This window comes from Babylonia areolata, chromosome 18 (genome assembly GCF_041734735.1).
Source record: "Babylonia areolata isolate BAREFJ2019XMU chromosome 18, ASM4173473v1, whole genome shotgun sequence".
NCBI classification, from domain to species: Eukaryota; Metazoa; Mollusca; class Gastropoda; order Neogastropoda; family Buccinidae; genus Babylonia; species Babylonia areolata.
The window spans coordinates 54855191-54878360 of NC_134893.1; the positions used below are offsets into that span (position 1 = coordinate 54855191).

The window sequence follows — 23170 nt, forward strand, 5'->3', positions numbered from 1 at the left end:
GAAAGGCCTGAAACTGATTTTGTCTGACAACTAACAGATTGGTCACAATTTTGTTTTCTCACAAGCAGTGCTTGGAACAGAACGGGGATACAGAGTGGAACAACCCCAATGAGAACGTCAACCAGTGATTGTTCCATGAGCATCACAATTATCAGCTATCTTTTATATACATTATTGAATCATATTCTCTTACTTTTTTGTCACAACTTATTTCTCTGTGTGAAATTTGGGCTGCTCTCCTCAGGGAGAGCATGTCGCCACAGTGCTGCACCACCCTTTTTTCTGCTTGCAAGTGTACTGATTACTTTCCAAGTAGATATTTTAACAAAATGTTGCCCAGGGACAACCCATTTGTTGCAGTCAGTTCTTTTACATGTACTGTGTGCATGCTGCACAAAGGACTTTGGTTTGCTTCGTCATCTGAATCACTTGTGCCAGACCACCTCAAAAGGTCTAGTGGAAGGGAAGAAAATTCTGGCAAACGTTGGATTTGATCCTGTACCCTCAGATTCTGATTCCGAGGCAGACGTGTTACCACTCAGCCACCACTGCACTGATATCCTTAGATCTACTAAGTGGGAAGATTACCGCAACAGATTTATCAGATTTTTTTAAATGTCATAATCCATAGATGTGATAATGCTGTTTATACTGGTTGTATATTAAAGTGTTTATCCTCCTGCACTCAAAAACCTCTCACAGAAGCAAAGTAAAACAAATGTGTATATGAAGAAAGAAAAGAATGAGGGACACCACACTTAAAAGTAATCAAGCACATACAACTTAAGATTTTGCTCATATTTACTTTTATTGTCAACATATCAAGCATAAAAAAACATGGTTATGATAACAATATTACTGGTCTCTGAACAATTCTGATGACAGAAAATTATCATCTCATTCCTTCTGTAAGGCTTTTTCTATAGAGACAATTTGATGTGACATTGTTATTACCAGATTTGAGAGTTGAGCAGGGCAAAGCACATGTTGAGACCTGTGACCAGGTGTAATAAACCAGCAATCAGGGAGGCCGAAAACCCTCTAATTTAATTGTGTGTTCACGTTTATTCTCACTGAGCAGACATTTTTAATTACACATACTATATCATGAACCACTGGTACAGACTGGTGTCCTGTGCAAACTACCGGTACTTGTCCGCCCAAGCAGAGAACCTTTTCTGTGCCCTGTAAACACCAGAAACAATGACACAGCCACAAAGCTCATTCAAAATGACCCATCTATATGCCACCAGTCTAGAAGCAAATTTGAAAACATGACAATCCATTCAATTTTATTCCATACTGTTTTTTTTTTTTTCCTTTTTTTTCTTCTAATTTTCTTTATTGCTTTAGGACAGCCCTGAAGCATTCAATAGTGATTTAAGCAGAGTAGGTAAGGTCCCTGTGATGATGACAAACCTCTAGCTCTGTCGTGCCTCTATACAGACAAGGATTTAAAGACCTGTGGCTGTGATCATGCCTCCTTTCCCCGGTCTTTCTCCCTCACATAAGATTTGACTTTAAACATAATCCTTCCCACACAAATATGGCTTTTCACTATTGCTTTCTCTTCAGCTATAGCTATTATTTCTGCCCTTTTTTTCTTTTCTTTTCTATTGACTGATGGTGGAAAAGGCTTTAATAATCTTGCCCTTATTCTGCAATACTAGTAAGTTGAAGAAGACTGCATCAAAATAATCTCATTCAAGGAAAACATAACACATGAATAAGAATAATAAAGAAACACACACAAACAAAAAAAAGCTAAAAACAAAAAAGCATCCAATATTACTTTGGAAAAACACATTATCACAAATTCACAGTGGTACACTCAGTATGAGCTATAAAGAAAATGATCATTTGATGGCAATGTATAGCATCCCCATATACAACAATGAATCTTCATGAGTAGGATTTATTATCCATATCAATACAGCAGCCAAGCTGATAATAAGGACACAAACACTAACTAAAAGCAGCAGCTGGTGACACATTGCACTGCATTTTTACAACTGGAGGATCTCAACATCTGTAACTAAGTCACATTCACTCATTGGAGGTATGCTTACTGTGGGAACAATGTTAGTTTCATGTGAAATTGAACAAGTGATGTTGATGAAATAAATTTCCGAACTTTTTTTTTTGGTTTTTTTTTTGGATAGCATTATCCTGTCAATTGCCTATACCCAATTCAATCATAGTAGAATCTCACTCAACTTTAAAAAAAAAAAAAAGGCAATCTGTCCACGTCCCACCCTTGTCTTTAAATCTGGCTGGATTCTTTCCAATCAACAAAAGATGACCATTTGCAATGTTTTCTTTCTTTATTCTTTTTTTTTTTTTTTTTTTTTAACTGAAATGTTTTCTGTCCTTAAAAGTGGGGAGAATAGCAGGAATCATTAAACCAGAAAAAAAGATTTTGTGATTAATAAGAAAGTTGCTTAAAGTACTTTCACATCTAGACGCCAGATTGTCATAGAGAAAGACCTGGGGTGTAAGGTTGCCAAAAAATATGATCAAGATCCAGCATGCAGTTTATTCCAACTCTCACTCTGGTCGTGTTTAATCAATGTCTTTTACTGAAAGACTGCACAAGGGTGGTGAACAGGGCTCTTATTTCATGTCACATGTGCCTGGTCAGTTTAGCTGGTAGTGTATGAATTCGTAGTATGTATGCTCCAGCACTATTTCAATGCACCATTTATTTGACTGTCCAATTCTCACTGCCCAATATGAAAATAGGGGAATAGATCTGAGTACACCATTCGTTATTTCACTGTCCAATTCTCTCTACCCAATATCAGAACCAAGGGACAGATCTGAGTTCAAGATTCGGTTATATTCAAAGTGTTTTGTACAATTCCCGGAAATTTGTAGCATTACTCGCTGAGGTCATATACCAGTCTGTGGTGGGTAGCTTTACTTACTGGTTTCTTTCACTGGCAGTATGACTGATGATCCCTACACCTCAACGTGCTGATCTTTTTTTGTTTTGTTTTTTTCTCAATAACCCCCTGCCCCCTTCCCACATCTAATTTCTCACCTTTCATCCACAACCACTGTGTATATGTGTGCTGAAAAGAATGAATGCATACATGTCTAAACCACCTTGTTACTAGTAAATGGACAATAAATCAATAGAAAGACCACCAACTTAGTATCATTAATAATCAAAACAAAAACTGGCTTTTCATTTCCTATGTTACTCCATGATGGCGTCTATATTGTGTCAAACAGGTGCCCTCCATTCCCCAAACCCCCTCTTCCCTGTTTTCCTCAAAACAATTATCTCTAAATGGCCAAATCACCTGTGGTGCACAACATCATTATGGCTGAATGTAACCAATTCCAACAGTTCTTTGCTCACCTGGTAGTAGAAAACTACCTAAATGAGGTCTTCCTATGTTATTTGTGTATTCATGTGTCATCCTAGGAAAAATCATTCTCTTGAGCTGCAATCATAACAGTTCATACAGGTTTTTTTAATCAGAAAATTTAAACACCGTTTTTTTCGAACTATTAAAACAACACAGGATAAAATCTAAAAAGCAGGAACGCCATTAAAATGCAATGCATTTTGAGTGTCGGGATTAAAAGTTCATAAATCACTGTTTTACTTTAAATTCAAATCTATATTTCACAGCTGTGCTTTATTATGGGGTATATTTTTGGGTTATCAGTAATTCAGAGGCCAAAATTAGAAGCTTTTATATACCTGGGTAATTATCTTTAAGAAAAAAGCACAGGAAAACAAATACACTTTAGCCCTTGGGAGAGCAGCCCAAATTTCACAGACAAATTTCTTGTGACAAAAGAGTAATACAATACAAAACAATATCATTTTTTACAAATTCTTAAAAAAAACTGTTGAACCTGTATGAACCATGTGCATTTTAGTGTCATGTTTCTACCATCCATGCTACACTTAAGTACAATACCCAAACTGTAAAGTCACTCTGCCTCCCTCAGGGGCTGGGGATGCACAGGTACGCAAGTCAGGTAACAGTAATTGTCCAAATGGGCAGGTGAAAAGAAGACCACAGAATATGGCAGCAATTAACATCACATCCATTCACACAAAATAAAACGACCATATTCACCATGATGGTGGTGTCAACAATATGTCTGCCAAGAAACTTTCTGAGAAGTAACTCTTTCCCAGTGTATGTGAATGACTGGAGGTGTGTGTGTGAGGGTGGTCAGGACAGTGTTGTTCATGCAGTGTGCAAACAAAATGTCACTCATGTCCTTGTCACACATGCGCATACCAATCTCTCAGATCCTCGGTTTTAAAAATCACATGTCAGCAAGATTATGCAAGCATTCGTGCTTAGTCAAGTTAGTGGTTTGTGTTGCTGCATTGTTTCAAGTTCCACAGCTGGTACTATTTAAAAGCCTTTGTAGACTTTCACACAGAAAAAGAGAAATCTTACAGCTCAGGTGCCACTCAATTTCTGTCAAATGGGAAAACTTACTTCCATCACAGATTCTGTATCGCTGGCCTTATAATGAGTATATTGTTTATTGTTCTCTGTATATACATATATCATATTGTCTTCATTTTGATGTTTTCATTATCTGCTTTCAGTTACCTGTTCCATCTGCATAACTACAACAACTGACACAAAGTTTTCATGAACCACTCTGCACACATCGTGCGACAGAGACTGCAGGCCATAACTGAATCACTGAAGATATTTATGTGAGATGGTTATACCGAGTGTAATAATTAATAATTCACTGTAAATGATCCCCAAAATAGACTAACTGGAAAATACAAAACGACAATGTTTGACATAGAGACATGAAAATGGAATGACTAACGATTAAAAAATACATGTTAAAAAAACAAAAACAAAAACACTGCTTCAAACACACAAAAAGCCTGTTTAACCAACAGTTTTAATCATACTCCTCCAGCAAGGAGCTTCACATAACATAAAAAAACACAGTTTCATGTGTGTGTGGGTGTGTGGGCATGTATGTATGTTCCTTTGCCTTCTTTCAACATCTATTCACAAATGTGTTTTTGACAGAAGTGTGCATGTGTGTATTCCAAAGCAGCTTTCCATCATGCCTAAAAAATGCTGTGGACCCAGTCTTTTGCACTCCAGCACAGGAAATGGGGGAAGGAGAGGAATTTTTTTCAACACATACATAGTAGATACAAAAACCAATGAAAGACTGAAAATGGGGGGCAGAGTTCATTTGTTCAATTTTCCTTGTTCCACTCTCTTTTTAAATCATGACTTCATTATCAATGTCCACAACTCACTCAGTCAAGTTAAATAACTTCTTATAAAGTTTCTCTCTCTCTCTCCCTTTCTCCCTCCCTCTCTTTCTCCCTCTCTCTCTCTTTCAAGACTGGCACTCTCTGAGGAAAGTGCTTGTAAACATGTGAAGTGTAATAATGATTGACAGCACTTAAGCAAACATGTATACCAGTACATATGCAAATACACTTGATTTACTTAAGAGAAAACAGTAATACTGTAAAAATAAAGTCACTACATCTTGACATTTCCTTTCAGCCACTCTCAAATACACTTTGCACAATTCTTTTCTCCCATACATATATACCACTCCTTATACATATGCTAGGAAATCTAGAATCATAAATAAACTTCACAGGTTTATTTCTTTATGAAGCTAACGAAATAGCAACTCAAAGGAAACACAAGAAAATGAATTTCAAAAACAAACACTCTCACTAGTTACAGCCTTGGACAAAAACACCAAGCCGAGACATACAGCACATCATTTCAACCAGTCACATTAAGCCAACCCCAGCCCCCCAAAGATAAAGCTCTCAACTCTGATCACTGCCCAATGCAGAGGAGTCTGTATGAAGGCCTGATAGCACCAACAAACAGCAGCTGGAGAATAAAACAACTCCTCCTCCATCCAGGCTATTGAGTTCCTGGACTTTGTGCGGGTACTGACACAAAATCTCCTGGGTACTGGTTGTGCGCAGCTGACCCCAGAGTCCCCTCCTTCAATCTTCTGGCTCACGTTTTCTCGTTTTTGTCACTGGGAATACCCGTAGGTTTGGCAAATTTGCCATCAATCACCTTCGGTCTCTGAAACATATACCAAATATCATTGTAAACATAAAGTTTGCCTATTTATAACTTCTAACCCCGAGGTAAAATATGCTTTATTCATCAATTCTGAACCTGAAGCAAAATCATTTGAATCAAAATACCTCCTGTTATTCACTAGTCATTCACCGATTCTATACTGCATGACAAATGTAAACAGAAATGGAATTTGGTACACAAAACATATGACATAAATCAAAGGTTAAAGGAATGACAGATGAATCATTTCCAAACATTGGTATTCTCATTCACACACACAAATGCTTGCTTCCTTCAAGAAACAATGAACTAACATACACCAAAGCATGCATGTTGAATCCTGTCCATTTCCAATTCTGCTTTACACCTGTAATTAGACACCTATACCAAAAAGGCTTAAACCTCACCTGGACTCCAGAACCTGTCTGCATGTTGGAGAACATAGGGGGGGAGGTACCCGGCATGAAGGGACTGGGGTGGTACCCCGGGTAGGTCATGCTGGAATGAGGGTTAGGACCAGTACTCATGGCAGATCCCGGTGCTGAGGAATGGGAGACAGAAGAGTGGGGCGGCTGCATGGGGGCATGGAATGGCTGACTGCACTGGCCGGAGGTGCTGGAACGCCTCATGGGGCTGGGCGGACTCTTCGCGGCCACGTACGTCCCTGCTGCAAATCCACATATCTTAATGAGAAAATGCCGAGCACTTTATAATCCTGTCCTTACATGGTGAATGCCTAGCACTTTATAATCCAGTCCCTACATGACAAAGTGCCCAGCACATACATCCCTGCTTCGAAACCAAGAAATTATTTGTGACAGAATGCCCAGCACTTCATAACCCTGTCCTTATATGACAAAATGCCTCGCATTATATAATCTTGTCCTCACATCACAAAATGTCCAGCACTATATAATCCTGTCCTTACATGACAAAATGCCAAGCAGTTTATAATCTTGTCCTTTTGTGACAAAATGCCTAGCACGTTATAACCATGTCCTTTAATGACAGAATACCTAGCAATTCATAATCCTCACTTTACAAAGGTAATCCCTGAACTGAAAAAATAACTACAAAAGCATCCAGTTATACTTCAGAAAAGAGTTGTATGGAAAAGAATGCAGTCTTACTATCACCATAAAAGGGAGGGGAAAGAGAAAACACAGATGTCAAGATTGTATCAACAACTTGCTCCAGGGGCTGCTGACACAACAGACACCAAATTGAAACTAGTTATAGTGCCTTTCATCATAATCATAACAAGCATGCCCACCTTCTGTATATTTTCTATATATTACAGCACATAAAAAAGAACAAACAAGGCAGAGTTGGCATTGAACTTTGCTGCAAAGAAAGGCATAGGAAATTAACCTGCAAAATCATAACTGTTCACTAAATTTACCTGGCGACATAGGCTGAGGTTGGGATGACGAGCCGTAAGGGATGGGACTGGACACAGTGCGAGGTCGAGACATACCTCCTTCATGCTGCTTCGTCATCTCATTGAAATGCCTGCGACAAGATGATAAATATCATAACAGGGAGGCAACTAGACTAGAATTTGATTGTAGTAGAGAGGGTCTTGCCCAGGTTACATTCCCACTCTCTCAACCATGAGGGCTTTAGACAGTCAGCACTAGAAGTCAATGGAATCTGGCCTCCTGGTTTGAGTCATAGCATACAATACAGATGGTATAACAGATGTAATTTTTTTTTTTTTTTTAAATGTTTTGAGGATTATGCGGATAGGGAAGCACAATAGGATGACAGAGCAAACTGTATCCATGGACAAACACTTTTCTGCCTCAAACTGCCCTACCCCCTTTCTCCACGTCAATATAAAACAAAGATGAAAATTAACATTGTCTGGTTGAATAAAGCTGCAATGACAACCATGATAATGTACTGATATCAGTAAATGATATCTAGTTATCTCAATTACTCAGTAATCTGATTATTTAAAATCGATCCTGCCAAATTCAGAATGAGGTCCAAACACTGAACAGCCAACAATACTTCTTGTTGCTGTAAGCTCCATGATCTGACAAAAAGAGATAAAATTTCACCTCAGGTAATACTGATTACAAAATTAATATAGTGACTCAGGTTTCAGCAATGAATGAAAAAAGTAAAAGGAATAACAGAATCTCAGGTTTCAACAATGAATTTAAAAAAGTAAAAGGTATAACAGAATCATTTTCTTTCCTTCTACAGACGGCAGTAAAACCACACATTTTCATCCATCACCAGAAGAAATACAACTGGGCATAATCACTGACAGGCAATTATGCCATGGATCAGTGAACCAAAAAGCTTGAATCTTTCAGACTGCTCATAAGGAGATAAGCGCATGTGTGTGTTTTGTGTGTGTATGTGTCTGTGTGTGTAGGCATGTGACTGAAACTTGACTGAAACACAGGAAACAACTGATGAGCACCCAAAGACAGCTGTAAGTCAGCTCTTCTGAAGCAGGCAGCCTATTGGGCAACTGACTCTGTAAAGCGCTTAGAGCTTGCTCTCTTACCAAGAATAGGCTCTAAGAGCTTGCTCTCTTACCAAGAATAGGCTCTATATCAATGAATCAAAGACAGCAACAAACCTTTCATCATCCATTTCTAAGCTTGATTCACTCTCGGATAAGTGACGACAGAGGTTTTCTCTGCGCTCCATCTCCAGCTGTAAACGACGCTGCAATCGGAGGTTTTCCTCCCGGATGTGACGTTCCTCTTGGGCGTAGTGCGCCATCTTCTCTGCATCTGAAAAAAACAAAACAATTAAAGTTATAACAATGTGTGGGTTTATACAGTGCATATTCTCTCAATGGGCACTTAAAAATGTGTACACACACACACACACACACACACACACACACAGATGAGAAGTAAACTGAGTACAATGGAGTGGCGAGGTGGTGTTCTACCTTAGTTTAAGGAAGTGGGTTTTCAGGAAAGACTTGAATGAAGTGGAAGAAGAGCACCTGATCTGCAAAGGCATTTGTTCTTGACAGTCGAGCCATGAATAAAGAAAAAACACTGACTGAATGACTTTGTTGTTCTGACAGAAGGCAGGCAAAGCAGACAAGTATCGGACGAAGAACTAAGCTAACGGGATGAAATTATATGTGGATAGTATAAATATTTGTAAGATCTCTCAGAGCAGAGACAGAAACAGTGTCAAAGGATCTAGTATCCTCTTTCATCATCCAACAATCAATAACAAGAAACAAAACCACACCCAACATTTCGCCGATCTGGCTATATACCAAAGCATCAGCACTAACAAAATGGCTATATACCAAAGTATCAGCACTGACAAAGGTTGATGATGAATATGACATATTCAACACAACATACAGCAGGATCAGCACATTGGTGAAGAAACAACAGTGAAACAGTAATTTCTGTAGCTGAACATTACACGCAATACAATCTAATTCGGTAACCCATTTCATACCCAACATCCACCTTCACTTCTGAACTAGAAATAACAATTCTTCTTGAAAGTCCAAGTGCAAAAACAAAATGAAATAATTCAACTCAAAAGTCCAAGAACAAAAATATAATACTAATTCTCAAATCTCCAACTCCAAGAACAAAAACAAACAAAATGATTCATCTCAAAACTCAAAACAAAAACATAATTTGTCCTCATGCTCCAAGAACAATAACAAATGAAACACTTCTCAAAACTCCAAGAACACAACAATAATTCATATTCAAACTCCAAACAACCGTCAAGACTTACGCTCAATCTGAGCCGCCCTGAGCTGTGACTTCAAGCCGGTGACCTCGCCTCGGAGGTTCTCGATGTGCTGCACCAGATTGCGAGCGGTGTCACCGTTATTGATGTCACGGGGTGATGGGGGGGCCGACACTGGCTGGTCCAGCTTCTCTTGCAGTAACCTGCAACACACCAAGTGCACACAATTCAGCTGAAGAGCAAACACTCATACTTAAAGGACTTCACCCCCCCAGAAAGCCAGCCAAGACATCACCCAATTTTTGACAGCCAGGGCTTCCTTGTGGAATGCCAGATGGACCTCCCACCCAGACAGTCATCAAAGACACTAATTCACTAACACTAAAATTCAGGGTTGCACTTGGCAACAAAACATAAATCCTGTACTGCTGTCTTAAGGGAAGACATACATAACTGCTCAGTTTCTGGTGTATAATCTCTGTCCCTAAAGAGAATGAAAATAATTCATTAGTTTTATTATCATTTACAGTCAATCTTGATCATCTCAGAAATTAATCTTAATCATTTCAACAATTAATCTTGATCATCTCAATCATTTCAACAATTAATCTTGATCATCTCAGCAATTCATTTCGATCATCTCATGACTGTTTCTTCTGTGATGGAAAGTCAATGTCTGATTGCTCAATGTTCAGTAAAAACGGATTCCATTACATGCAAATTTTCCAGAAAGAGTATTTTGCAGTCACCTTTATTTCAGCACCAAACTGACATGTATGTATATTCTGTGCCAACATTTTTCAATTTCACACGAACTGACCTCTTTTCAGCCTCCAGCTTGTCCATGCGTTTCCACAGGCGATTGACCAAAGACTCTTGCTCCTGCTCCAAAGCATTTTCCAGCTCCACTTTCTCTCGGCGCAACTGAATCCGACACACACACAAAAGTGTATTAGTTTCGGTGTTGTTTTTTTGGCTAGTTTATTCATTGTTTATTTTAGACAGAATGTAAATTTCCACATTGTCTTTTTTTTCATAATGTTCAGCTAAAACAAAACTGCTCTTCCATTACTTTGTACTAGACTTGAAATTAATTTAACTTAATACATTATATTAATAGAAAACAGCGGGGAGAGGTGGGGGGAATCTTATAATGATTGTACACAATAACTTCAAGTATTAGAAAAATGACTGAATATGTAGTCAGATGTATGAAACATGCATATCATCTTCAAGACAAACACAATCAGAGTCAATTACAAATGAATTTCTTTCTTTTTTTAAACTAACAGAAACCTAGAACAATTTTTTCAAACAACTAAAGCAGCCCCATCTGTGTCAAATTATTTCCATTACAATTTAACATTCAATACAATATTTATGCGGGGAAACATTTACTCAAATCTAGTCTATAAAATCACTCTGAACATATTCAACTTCATGTAAAAATGTTTAATATGACACTTTGTCACTTGCTCTAGAAGTATGCATACTCACTTGCTCTAATGTTTGCTGTTTGCTGAAAGTGTCAGCTTCCAGTTTCTCAATCTTGCGCATCAGTTTATTGATCTGCGCTTCCTGTTCTTTCTCCAAAGTTTCTTCCAGTTCAATCTTCTCTTGTCGCAACTGGAACAAAAACATACACCAAAACTCCTGATATAACTTCTTTAGACTGTGAATCAATAGTTCTGAGTCAAAACAAAACACTCTCTTCTCAGACTCTCACTCACACACACATACACAAGAGATAATGTGTGTTTGTATTGTACATGTGAAGGAGAGAACTGGGAGGTGTGGGGGGCTCAAAGAGAGCACTGGTGTACAAGAGTGAGTTTTTAAAAGAAGGGTGGGACAGACAGGCACAGAGGCCAGCAGGTGTGGAAAGTAGCAGAAGAACTGGTGAAGATTCAGATCCAGATCAGCAGTGACAATGAGGGAAGGGGATGGCAGGGGCAGAGCTATTGTACAGACAGAAAAAGACAACTGAGGTGAGGGGAGTGGGGGGGTCGGGAGGGGGGGGGGGGAGGGGGGGGGGCGCTATTGAAGGTGATAAAGACAAGGTTGGAAACCTGAATTCCTGTTCTTCTCACTAATCTCTCTTCTTCCCCACCCCTTACCTGTTCCCATGACAAAGGAAATGCCTGTGTAGTTTGCCGAGTGTTAGTTCAATCTTTGTGGTTGTCTGTGTTAACGTCAGTGTTGCTGTCAGTATTAGTGTGTGTTACTGTTAGTGTGTTTGTGTGCATGTGTGTGTGTGTATGCGTGTGTGTGTGTGTGTGTGTGTGTGTGCGCGCGTGCGAGTGTGTGTGCAAGTGTGTGTGTGTGTGTGTGTGTGTGTGTGTGTGTGTGTGTGTGTGTGTGTGTGTGTGTGTGAGTGTGTGTGTGTGTGTGTTGACTTCTCATGTAATTCAGCTCATGTCAAAAATAAAAACTTGTAAAATTATTAATTAAAAAATATTAAAATCCAACAGACCACAAAAGAGTTTTGGACATGTTTCAACACTGTTGATGTTAAGTACAGCTCATGATGTTTCAAATCATGTACCACCATTCCTCTCACTAGTCTCAGTCTAGGTAACAGTATTGATTAGGCACTGTTCAGACTTTTGACTTGCAGGAGGTTATCTTGTGACCACTAGCAATATTTTTGAAAACTAATTTCCTGGCCACTACTTTACCTTTTACTCCTTACTTGTTCTCTTTCTCTCTCCCACTCTGAGTGTGTGAGTGTGCATGTGTGTGTGTGTGTGCGTGTGTACATGTTTGAGTCATATACTCTGTATGTGCGAGTGTGTGTTTGTGTGTATGTTTGAGACTGTAACTTAAGTTTGATCTACAACACTGACTGACTGAGTACACTAAATGTTAAATATCCAGTTTCCTTTTCCATTTCAATTTCTCAAGGAGACATCACATTTGGAACAAATCCATGTAACACTACTGGGCAGATTCCTGACCAGCAGCATATCCCAACACACTTAAGTCAGGCCTTGAGTGCATGCATGTGATGTATTTCATATTTGTGTACCTATCAGAGGGGATTTCTTGTACAGATTCTTGCCAGAGGACAACCTTTTTGTTGCCGTGGGTTCTTTTTCAGTGTGTATAGTGTGTGCTGCATATGGGACCTCAGTCCAATGTCTCATCCAAATGACTAGACACTGTTTTCTTCAGTCAAATTTGGGAGAAAGAGTGAGAGCAGAAACTGTGCCCAGACCCTCACGGACATCATACTGGCAGATGAGCGTCTTAAAATGATAATGTAAAAACACATTCGTACATAATAGCCCACGTTTATATCTGTATCCAATCAAACATGGACACTTGCAACCAACAACTGCAGGAACGAGCACACACACACACACACACAATCATACACACAAATCTAGATAAAAAATTTAAAAAATCTTGCAGGCTCACTTTCTAAACATGTAACTTGTAAGCAAACTTTCTGTTAATACATGAATTAAAAATATCAAATGTCAAACCTTGAACAACTTTCGAGAGAGATCATTGGTGAGGTATTCCTCTTCTTGCTCATAGTTCATAGCCAGACGTTCCTTTTCCTTCTTCAGGCAATGGATCTCTTTCAACAGGGTGTTGCTGATAAACTCCTCTTCCTGCTCTGCCTTGGCTTGCTGCTCACAACAATATATTTTTAACTGTCTATCTGAAGTAGTTGTTTAACACTTCAATGAATATTTTTTTACAATAAAAAAATGCTAATTTATTGTTTATATGTTTTATCCCTTTCATCAATTCATTAAAAAAAAAATATATATATATATCAACAAGACAAAGAAATATTACTTCAGTGAGATCATTCAATCCAAACAAATGAAAGGCAGAAAGATACTGATAAAGAAAAGATGACGACATTTCACTGTCATGCGTGACACAAAAAAACAGAAACTTTGGTGTGCAAGAAATGTACAGTAGCAAACTGCTTTTACTTCTTCTTCGTTCATGGGCTGCAACTCCCACATTCACTCGTATGTACATGAGTGGGCTTTTATGTGTACGACTATTTTTACCCTGCCATGTAGGCAGCCTTACTCCATTTTTGGGTGTGAACTGCTTTTGCAAGTTGAAGCACAGATCTAATACTGAATTATGTCAAAACACTTGAGATTCTGTCATCCATGTGAATGTGGATCTGTTGTGTCCTTTATTGCTATGCACTTCATGTCGTCAATAAATATGTTTTCTTATTCTTGCATCACTGCGGAAAAGATGCCAGACTCGCCCAGAGCCAAGATGGCTGAATGTGAGTAGCGAATCTGCAGACTTTTAAAGTACTTTTCACTTGAAACTGTTTAAACACACATACACTGATACAGACATGGTGAAAAAGTACAATATTAAGAATACAGTTGGCACGTCTATTAATCTTGCGAGAGCAAATAAGAACGGGAAAATATGACAATAACACCAGTTGTGCGTGCATCTGATGACACAGGACTCTATGAGTAACGATGTTCAGCTGTTATATATATTCTGAGAAAGAACCAATGGTCACCAAAAACTTTGTGAGACTTACATAAAATTAAAAACACAATGAGAGAATGGTATGTAATAATTCAGTACAGCGCATGGATCAACTTATACATTATTGCTGCGTCGGCATGGGATGCAATGTAGACAACAGAACAGGATACAAAAGTAATGCTCAAAAGAGGCAGTTTTTAAGTTCCATTTAAATATTATGTTATGGCTTCCATTCACAAGCTGTTGCTTAACACACATAGATGATTTTGTATTACAAGAGAAAAACACAGTTAACTATTCTGCCATAGTGTCAAGCATATTTACAACAGGCTACAATAGACCTGCAAAGTGAATACCCATGAGCATGTATCAGATTTTGCCACCATTTTGGAAAAAAATATAAAGTAAACACACACACAAAATTTTTTCTTAATAGCAGCAAATCTTTTACACTTCAAAAGAGCTATATAAAAATATTCATTTACCAAATGATTAAGATGTATATACCATGAGTGTGTGACAGACAAAAACATCATCACATTATGAATATTGTGCAAATTTGTTAGAAAGGGAAACACCCTTGAATCAGCCCAATGTTTCCAGTATTGTAGAACAGCACATATATATATATATCTTATTTTAACAGTGAACTGCACTGAACCTCAAGCCAAAGTAAAAATGAGATTTCAATGCTGTTCCAGATTTAGACCTGTTCCTGTTACCAAGGACATATGCTGAAACTGAAAGTCGATAAAACTTTAAGACCAAAGTCTTCAAAAATGAAGTGAAAATAAAAAATGATAGATTCAAAGTCAAAAAGATCTGAAGAATGTGGTTGTTTCCTCCTAGACGAAAGCACTGACAACAGACAAGAAAACTAAAAAGCTAAAAAGAGACATTTCTACAGCAGATTACTGCATGCTATTCATAACATCAGTTGAACTTGTAAGCAGATGATCATGCACTCATTTTCTGGGCCATATAAAAGATTTCCTAAGCACATATACCAGTATTTTTTCTCTTGATTACACATGTGGAGTGATGTCCCTGAGGTAACGCGTCTGCCTTGGAAGTGAGAGAATCTGAGCGTACTGGTTTGAATCCCGGCACAGTCACCAGTATTTTCTTTCCCTCCACTAGACCTTCAGTGGTGGTCTAGACACTAGTCATTTGGATGAGACGATAAATCGATGTCCCATGTTCAGCATGCACTTAGTTCACGTAAGAGAACCCACAGCAACAGAAGGGTTGTCCCTGGCAAAATTCTGTAGAAAAATCCACTTCGATAGCTAGGAAAACAAACAAAAAACTGCAGGCAGAGGAAAAAAAAGGGGGGTGTGGGGGTGGTGCTCTCAGTGAAGCAACCCAGGGGAGAGCAGCCTGAATTTCACACAGAGAAATCTGAACTGAAATCCAGAATCTATTGTTGTCAAATTCACATAAAGTGATAAACAAGTTTAAGTAATTATTGACTGAGTCTTGTCATACACTAAAATGAGTAATCTGCTAAAACTCTGAATGAGTGACAATGGTCACACAAATCAGGATGTACTATACTACAGAATCTGTACTTCTGGTCATCCTAATGAAAACAGATTATGTTCTCATTAACCATTTTTTTCATTACCAATAATTACAATGTACATGCAATAATTGTTAATTTCATTTTTTGAAAATATCACATTGATGAAACTGGATCTTGAGTGAATGCACACTTCGTGTGTCTGCCAAACATGGCATTTTGAATTAATTTTTCAGATTATGCATACTTTATTTTTAATTAACATCTTTGCCTCTTTATTACTTTATAAATATATCCTGTTTGCCTAACCTTACAACTTACATCGATCAACCTGATTACTTCCCAGTGTCAAATTTTAGAAATGACTCATTTGGACACCATGACATGAATAACGAACTAGAACTTTTACAAATTTATTCATAACTCAAGCCATTTTGCTTAAAACTCGAATTAGAAAAATACAACTCCACAGTGAAAAAGAGAGAATAATTCCAAGCGCAACCGGTATGACAGTGAAAGAAGCAAACAAAAACAAGCTTCTCTGCAAAATTCTTGAAAGATGACTTACAATGGACACACTGGCTCTGCGAAGCTCTTTGTTCTCCTCTTGAAGAGCCTTGCATTTTGATTTGAATGAGTCCAACTCCAATTTCAAAACTCTGTTTTCTTGCTGCAAGGATTCAATTCTCTTCTGCAAATGTTCAACATGAGCAGGAGACGGTGGTTTTAATGTAGGACCACCATCAATGGAGCTGGTGTCACTCTCCAGTTCACTGGCGCTGTCCGCCATTGCACCCTTCGCAGACAAATACTGAACAAGAGTCAGATGCAGAAAAACAGTCGGGCCACTTATTGCCCGTTACATGGACTCTGAATCAAGATGAAAAGACAGCTATCAACCAGAGTATAAATATCAACTATTTTGTTGATCTGTCAGGTACAACCTGGATAAGAAGATTCAAGATCCTATGTCAACAGCAGACGGAGAAACCTCATTTTGTGGTGGAATTGCATCCAATGTCAATGCCAAATTCGAAGGGATCCTTCTTTTAATGCTGCCACATGAGGTGATCTACATTAAAACATGCAATGTCTTATTTGTATATGCCGGTGGAGAACTATCATCATATACTTCTTCGTGTGTAAAAATATCAGAAAATATATGAATAACTGGACTGCATATTTATAACGAGACCATATTTACGAATAATAATCTTCCCCTTAACAGGATATTAGAATATGTTCCAAAGAGAGGCTGGTTTGCTGTCAAAGGTCATTTTGTACCCTCGCGCGCGGACAGCAGTCGCCTGCAGCTAGTTTGCATACAGCTGCTAAGAAACGGAAAGGTTTGCAGGGAAACGCACGGGGCCTAATTTATTGCAGGCTCAAAAATGGAAGACTACGTGAAGGCAACCCAGAACTTTCTAAAGCAGTACATCTCTCTTCCAGACAAGGTGCTTGAGCGATGAAGTGTCAGATATAAGTAGATAAGGGGCGGTGTTGAGGGAATGAATGATACGCAATTTAGTGTTAAGATGTTAGAAACGTTCAAGTGAGCGCATAGCATGACTGTCAAGCAGCAGACACTGCATCTAGTTGGCTCTTTAGGATGACAAGAGTAATGTCAGATAACTTGTTTACCCACAGTGTCCATGCCATGTCATCTTCATACAACCAAACAGCCTTAAAAGGACATCATTTTTTGAATTGATGTGTGGTGAAGATATGAATATAAAATGAAGATGTGTGTAACCATTATATTATTTGTATTCTGACCATAAATAGGTAGATGTTGTAACCAGTGCCATTTCTGCAGAAGAGATGACAGAATGATAATGTTTGGATTTCTCCAACCAAAATCTCTAGATCAAATTAACCCGGAGCAAGAGTGCTACTGCTAACATTCCATGCACATGCCAGATCACCCATGATCACAGCAGAAAATTTGGATCCCTGTTGAAAGTATTGTCATATAGAAAAGTTCATTCAGATCCAGTGCCCAGCTGGATGACACTGTCAGTCATTCTGAAACCTGATTTGGTCTTGGGGGTGCTGCATTGCTGTACACATCACCAACATTCTCCATTTCTAGCTGTTGTGGGATAGGGCCAAATGACAGCCAAACAAGCATGATCATTGGTGTTTTGTCCATCTTCATTTTCATGTCTTGGGCAAGTCAAATCTTGTAGAACCCAACCATATCCAGATCAGGTTTTCTTGTGGCAGGTAGAACTGGGTTACCAGTAGTGGAAGAGAACTTCTGATCTGACCTAGCTGCAAAATTTGTTGCAAATGACTTGGATTTCTTCAGCAGGATGCACAACTTGCTACCTCTGTGGCTCAGTATTGCAGTCAACTCTGTCTTGCAGAGTTGCAGACAACTTCGGCAGACTGTATGTAAGATAGCCTAAAGCCAATTCTAACCCCAATAGCAGATGCTTTTTCACTTTTGCCCCCACCCCCACCCCATTTGTTCTTTTCTTTTTTTTAAAAAAACTCTGTCCACTTATTTCCAGTATATTGCTTAGGAAGAATTGTAAAAACAGATTTTTGATTTATGGAGATTCTCATGGATTGTTATTACTTTCGACACATTCTTCTTCTCCCTAAAATCCATGAAGAGTCATTGGGGCTCAGCACAGTAGAACAGAACTTGTTATATTCATGAGAATGTGTAACACATTGTTATATATGGTATAAAGTTTGTAATCTTAAGTTTGTGTCAGTGTAATTTGAAAAAGGGACTTAATTTTTGCAGGGATGACAACTTGAAAGTAAACGACATATTTCCATGCTTTTTTCCTCATGAACAATAGGACCTGGATTGGTGGATCAAGTTGCGCTCACCTAAAGAGATTCTGAAGAACCATGATACATTCCTATACTGTGAGATTTCATTCTACGTTTTGGGATTTCTCACTTTCATGCATGGTAAGCAAATATGCTATTTTCTCACTTTTTATTGAATTTATTTCTATCAACGAGGTGAAAAGCATGAATTGATCTGTCTGCTCTGACAAGGGGATAACGACCATCTTACAATAAAAATGATCAGACATTTGACACCTACCCCAAACACCCTTTTGATCATATCAGCTGAATATTTGAATATGTCTGTATCTTCTTAGTCGTATGGCTTGGCCCAAATGATATTGTGCTTGTATGGGTAGAGAGAGAGTGTAGGTTTGGTGACTGAAGATGTCAAAAATGTTTTTTACACATTTTTGTTAATTTTAACAAAGTGTTAAACATGAAATTGCCTATTATTAGGTTTGATTTTGACTCACATGTATATGTTATAATATGCTATAATTCAAAGGTGCTAGTGGTTTTATTTTTGAAACATTGTATTGATTGTGCATTATAGTTTATGTATTTTATATATGTATTTTACACCATACACAAATTATTATTTTGGAGGGATGGAGATACTAAGGTATTCTTTATTCTTCCACTTTGACTTTTTATTGTACTGTAAACCAGATACAATGCATGTACAGTATGCCTTTTCCTTGGTATCAAATGCGCTTCATCTACAATGTTGACAGCATTCCGAAACGGTGGGCGATACAAGTGGCTGTGGTGGTGCACCATTTTGCATGGTCTGACGGTGGAGTGTGTCAGTTACTTTCTCCCTGATATCGACAACTTCTGGCATGCTCAGTCCATGGTCATGCTGCTAGGGCAGCGCCTGCCTCTTCACATCATCTTTGTCTGTAGGTTCTCTGCTTGTGTGTTGAATGACATTATTTTCATGAGTATTTTTATTGTCTTTAGGTCCATATATGTTTTGTGTAGTTATTCTCTTGTGTATTGTCGTTGTCTGTATGTCCTCTGCATGTTATGGCCAGGTCAGGTCTTTTCATGAGTATTGTCGTTGTCTGTGAGTCCTCTGAATGTGTGTGTTATGTCAAGTTATTCTCATGAGTATCATATGTCTGTAGGGCCTCTACATGTTTTTTGTGTGTAATCATTCTCTTGTGTAGTGGTTGTATGAAGTCCTCTGTGTGTGTGATGTGTGTAGGATATTCTCATGATTATTGTCATTGCCTGTAGGTCTGCTGTACATGTGCTAACTATTCTCACGCAGATTGTCGTTGTCTGTAGGTACTCGGAATGTGTGCTGTGTGAAGTTGTTCTTATGAGTATTGTCTAAGTGTGTATTGTGTGTATTGTGTTGAGTATTGTAGTTATCTGTAGGTCCACAGCATGTGTGTTGTGTGTAGTTGTTGTCTCTTTTAGTGGTGCATATCTTTAGAGGATAAACTGGTAACCCTTTGTGGATTATTTTGTATCTGACAGGAAAGAAAATTAAAACATAAAACGCTCTCAGAATTTATTTGTGTTATTCTGATTATTATTGTCGTCGTGAATCATCTGAACATTTGCCGCATGTAGTTTTTTCAGCAGTATTGTTTTTGTCTGTACTTTGAGCATGTGTTTTTTGTTGATCTTGTTATAAGTATGGTCTTTTTGATTTGTCTGAATTCGTTGTTTGTAGTTTTCATTAGTATCATATTTGTAGGTTCTTTGAATATGTGTAGTTTTTGTCAAGAGAATTGCATTTGTAGATCATCTGAGTGTGATGTGTATAGATGAGTGCATTGTGAATGTGTGTCCACAGAATGTATGTTGTGTGTAGTAATCTATTAAGTGTTGCCTCTGTAGTTCCTCTTAATCTGTGTTGTAAGTAGTAACTGTTATTATCATGATGGTTATCTTTGTAAATTATCTAGACTTATGGTACATAGTCATTCTCATGAGTAGCATCATTATAAGTCTGTGCAGTATGTGTAGTTATTGTAATGAGTATTATCTTTTTAGGTCATCTGAGTATGTTGTGTGTAGTTATTTTCATGTGTGTTGTCTTTGTAAGTCATCTGAGTGTGTGTTGTGTGTAGTTATTCTCATGAGTAGGTTGTCTGAATGTGTGTTGTGTGTATTTGTCATGATGTAGGCCCTCTGTATGTGTGTAGTTACTATGGGTATTGTCTTTATGAAATAGGTCATCTGAATATGTATTATATGTATTTATTCACTTTATTATCCTGAAGGTTGTCTGAATGTGTTAAAGATTATGTACATAGTTAGTCTGATGAGTATTGGCCATGTAGGTCCTCAGAATGTGTGATATTTTATTTCCATGAATATTGTCTTTATGAGTGATCTGAATTAGTTTTGTATGAAGTAATGTTGTTATTCCAATGAGTCTTGTCTTCAAAGTTCTGTGCCTACCGATCTGAAGCTCTAATGAAATACCACCATCACAGCAAGGTGTCATCCATGGCAGTCCTAGTTTTATTTGGTTCATATATTTTCAGAGGCATTGATATTCTAGATTGTTGTGTGGATGTATGTTTAGGCATTGATATTCTAGATTGTTGTGTGGATGTATGTTTACCAATTATCAATACCTAAAAGAAGTAAAACAGGTAATGAGTGCTTCTATGAGACATTTTTTGCTAATTTCGGCCATGTTGTAGTGTATCTTGTACATTGATTTATGAAATGTTTATTAACTATGATATTCAGTACAAACTGTATAAAAAGGTTACATATTTTATTAGAATTCTGTTTGTGTGTTTTGTCATTACAGACCCAGCCTTCATTTACACAGCAAGTATAGCAGTCTCTCACATGAATCTTCGGTGGTGGGCAGAACCATTTGCAGGTTGGTAGGCTTTGTGCTTGAAAACATTTTTGTGCATGCACATCCACCCGCCTTCTCTTTATCTCTCTCTTTCTTGTCTGAATATGAAGCACTTACGTTTAGAAAAATAGCTGTATCATAAGACTGCTTCATGACTCCTGTACGAGGGGTGTTCATTAAAGATTTCCCCAGACCCACTTCCCATGGACTGAGAGGAACGAAACTTGGCACAGGTATTATTAATCTTTCTCTGTATAGGTACCACAAGGGTGACACACTTATCCCGTCATTTTATGCAGCTGTGAAGACCTTGCCTGTAGAAGTTGGCAGGTTGCATCAGAAGCAATGACTTGACCTCAGAAACAAGTGTTTCATCGTCTGGGAAGTGTTTACCCTTCAAAAATAACTTGATGACTGGAAAGAGGTGGAAGTCAGATGGTGCAGGTCGGAAGAGTAAGAGCGGTGAGGAAGGATTTCATAGCCTCAGGACTGTGCTTCTGTCTTGGCAACATGCAAGTTGTGAACTGGGGTGTTGTCTTGCAGGAAGTGGACACCTTTGGTCAGCATGCCACACCAAGTTTTGATGGCTTCCTGCAATTTCTGCTACAATGAAGCATAGTATGTGCCAGTAATTGTGGTACCCTTTGCCAGGAAATTCATTATCGGTACTCCGTGCTAGTCCCAAAAGACCATGAGCATGACCTTGCCCACTGAGGGATGGACACATGCCTTTTTCAGAAGTGGTGAGTCAGAATACTTACATTGCTTCTACTGGGTTTAGTCTCTGAATCATAGTGATGGACCCATGTTTCATCCTGCATGATTAGTCTGTCAAAGAAGTCCTCCTGGTTTTCTTGGTACATGGCCAAAAGAGTCTAGGAGCACGTGACTAATTCCTGCTTCTGGAAAGATGTAAGCAACTGGGGGAATCCATTTGTGCAGACAACTTTCACATGTGCAAATGGTCATGGATTTTTTCCACAGACCCCACACTGATCTTGACATCTTGGGCTAGTAGGTGAAGGGGTATGTCATTGTCACGTGACCGGTCGAGGTTGAGGACCACCTACAACCCGACAGGCCCCGCGCAATCTAATAAAAGAAAATTTAAGAAAAAAATGGGTCTCCGGATCCTCGCACGCTCAATTAAATGCAGCCAACACCAAGAATTTGTACACAATACCACACTTTATTCACTCACTCACACGGATATACTGACAACCAAAACAGCAGTGGGGCCTAACTATTTCCCTTAATACCCCCTCCACTCCCCAAACTTACTAACCCGCTAATTCAAATTGCCACATCATAAGTGGGAATGAGGGAAAAATAAATGAGTAAATCACATTCGCTCGAACACGTACACTCACCCCTCTTATGCACTGCTCTCACACATACACACGCATCCTCTACCATCCATGTACGACTCGCATTAGTTCCGAACACACAGGTCCTTGTCACAAACGACGCACGATGCAGACGACCACTGGGAGTTCTAGTCTTTCTGTAGACAGGGAGGTGTAAAGCGGCAGTTGTATACGTTGAGGACACCCCTGTGACAGTCTCAGGGTATCACGGGTGCAGGGAAGGATGTGGATGTCCAGGACAACGGCGGACCACTCTTCAGAGCTGTAAAAAGACTCGAGTGAAGAGTCAAGCAAAAATAAAAAAACAACAACAAAAAACAGTACATGTGCTAAAGCAGACACACAGAGGGGTTTCGCACACACT

General features: G+C 38.6%; 2 protein-coding genes across 2 annotated transcripts in view; one reads left to right on the top strand and one right to left on the bottom strand.

Moving 5' to 3' along the window:
* Positions 1 to 785: 785 nt before the first annotated feature.
* LOC143292919 (coiled-coil domain-containing protein 6-like) lies at positions 786 to 16796 on the bottom strand. The gene is made up of 9 exons (XM_076603612.1): positions 16358 to 16796; positions 13268 to 13417; positions 11277 to 11405; positions 10600 to 10703; positions 9825 to 9982; positions 8680 to 8836; positions 7483 to 7592; positions 6488 to 6747; positions 786 to 6080 (listed from the first exon to the last, which is right to left on the bottom strand). Exons 1-9 carry the CDS (start codon positions 16577 to 16579, stop codon positions 6009 to 6011), a joined length of 1362 nt encoding a protein of 453 aa, XP_076459727.1. The 5' UTR covers positions 16580 to 16796; the 3' UTR covers positions 786 to 6008.
* Positions 16797 to 17067: 271 nt separating this feature from the next.
* The window catches only part of LOC143292920 (uncharacterized), a 28598-nt gene continuing 22495 nt past the window's right edge, over positions 17068 to 23170 (top strand). The window contains exons 1-4 of the mRNA XM_076603613.1: positions 17068 to 17243; positions 18606 to 18720; positions 19338 to 19505; positions 21386 to 21460. Of these exons, the coding sequence (XP_076459728.1) occupies positions 17181 to 17243; positions 18606 to 18720; positions 19338 to 19505; positions 21386 to 21460 (421 nt within the window). The 5' untranslated portion in view covers positions 17068 to 17180. The remainder of the gene's footprint in view (positions 17244 to 18605; positions 18721 to 19337; positions 19506 to 21385; positions 21461 to 23170) is intronic.

What these genes read in the sequence shown, in the direction of transcription:
- LOC143292919 (XM_076603612.1), bottom strand. Translation starts at nt 16,579, where the DNA reads ATGGCGGACAGCGCCAGTGAACTGGAGAGTGACACCAGCTCCATTGAT. An exon ending in TCTCTCGAAAGTTGTTCAAG is followed by an intron (nt 11,406 to 13,267) that starts GTTTGACATTTG and finishes TTTTTGTTCCAG; the next exon opens with TTGCGACAAGAGAAGATTGA. An exon ending in TTAGAAATGGATGATGAAAG is followed by an intron (nt 7,593 to 8,679) that starts GTTTGTTGCTGT and finishes ATCTTGTCGCAG; the next exon opens with GCATTTCAATGAGATGACGA.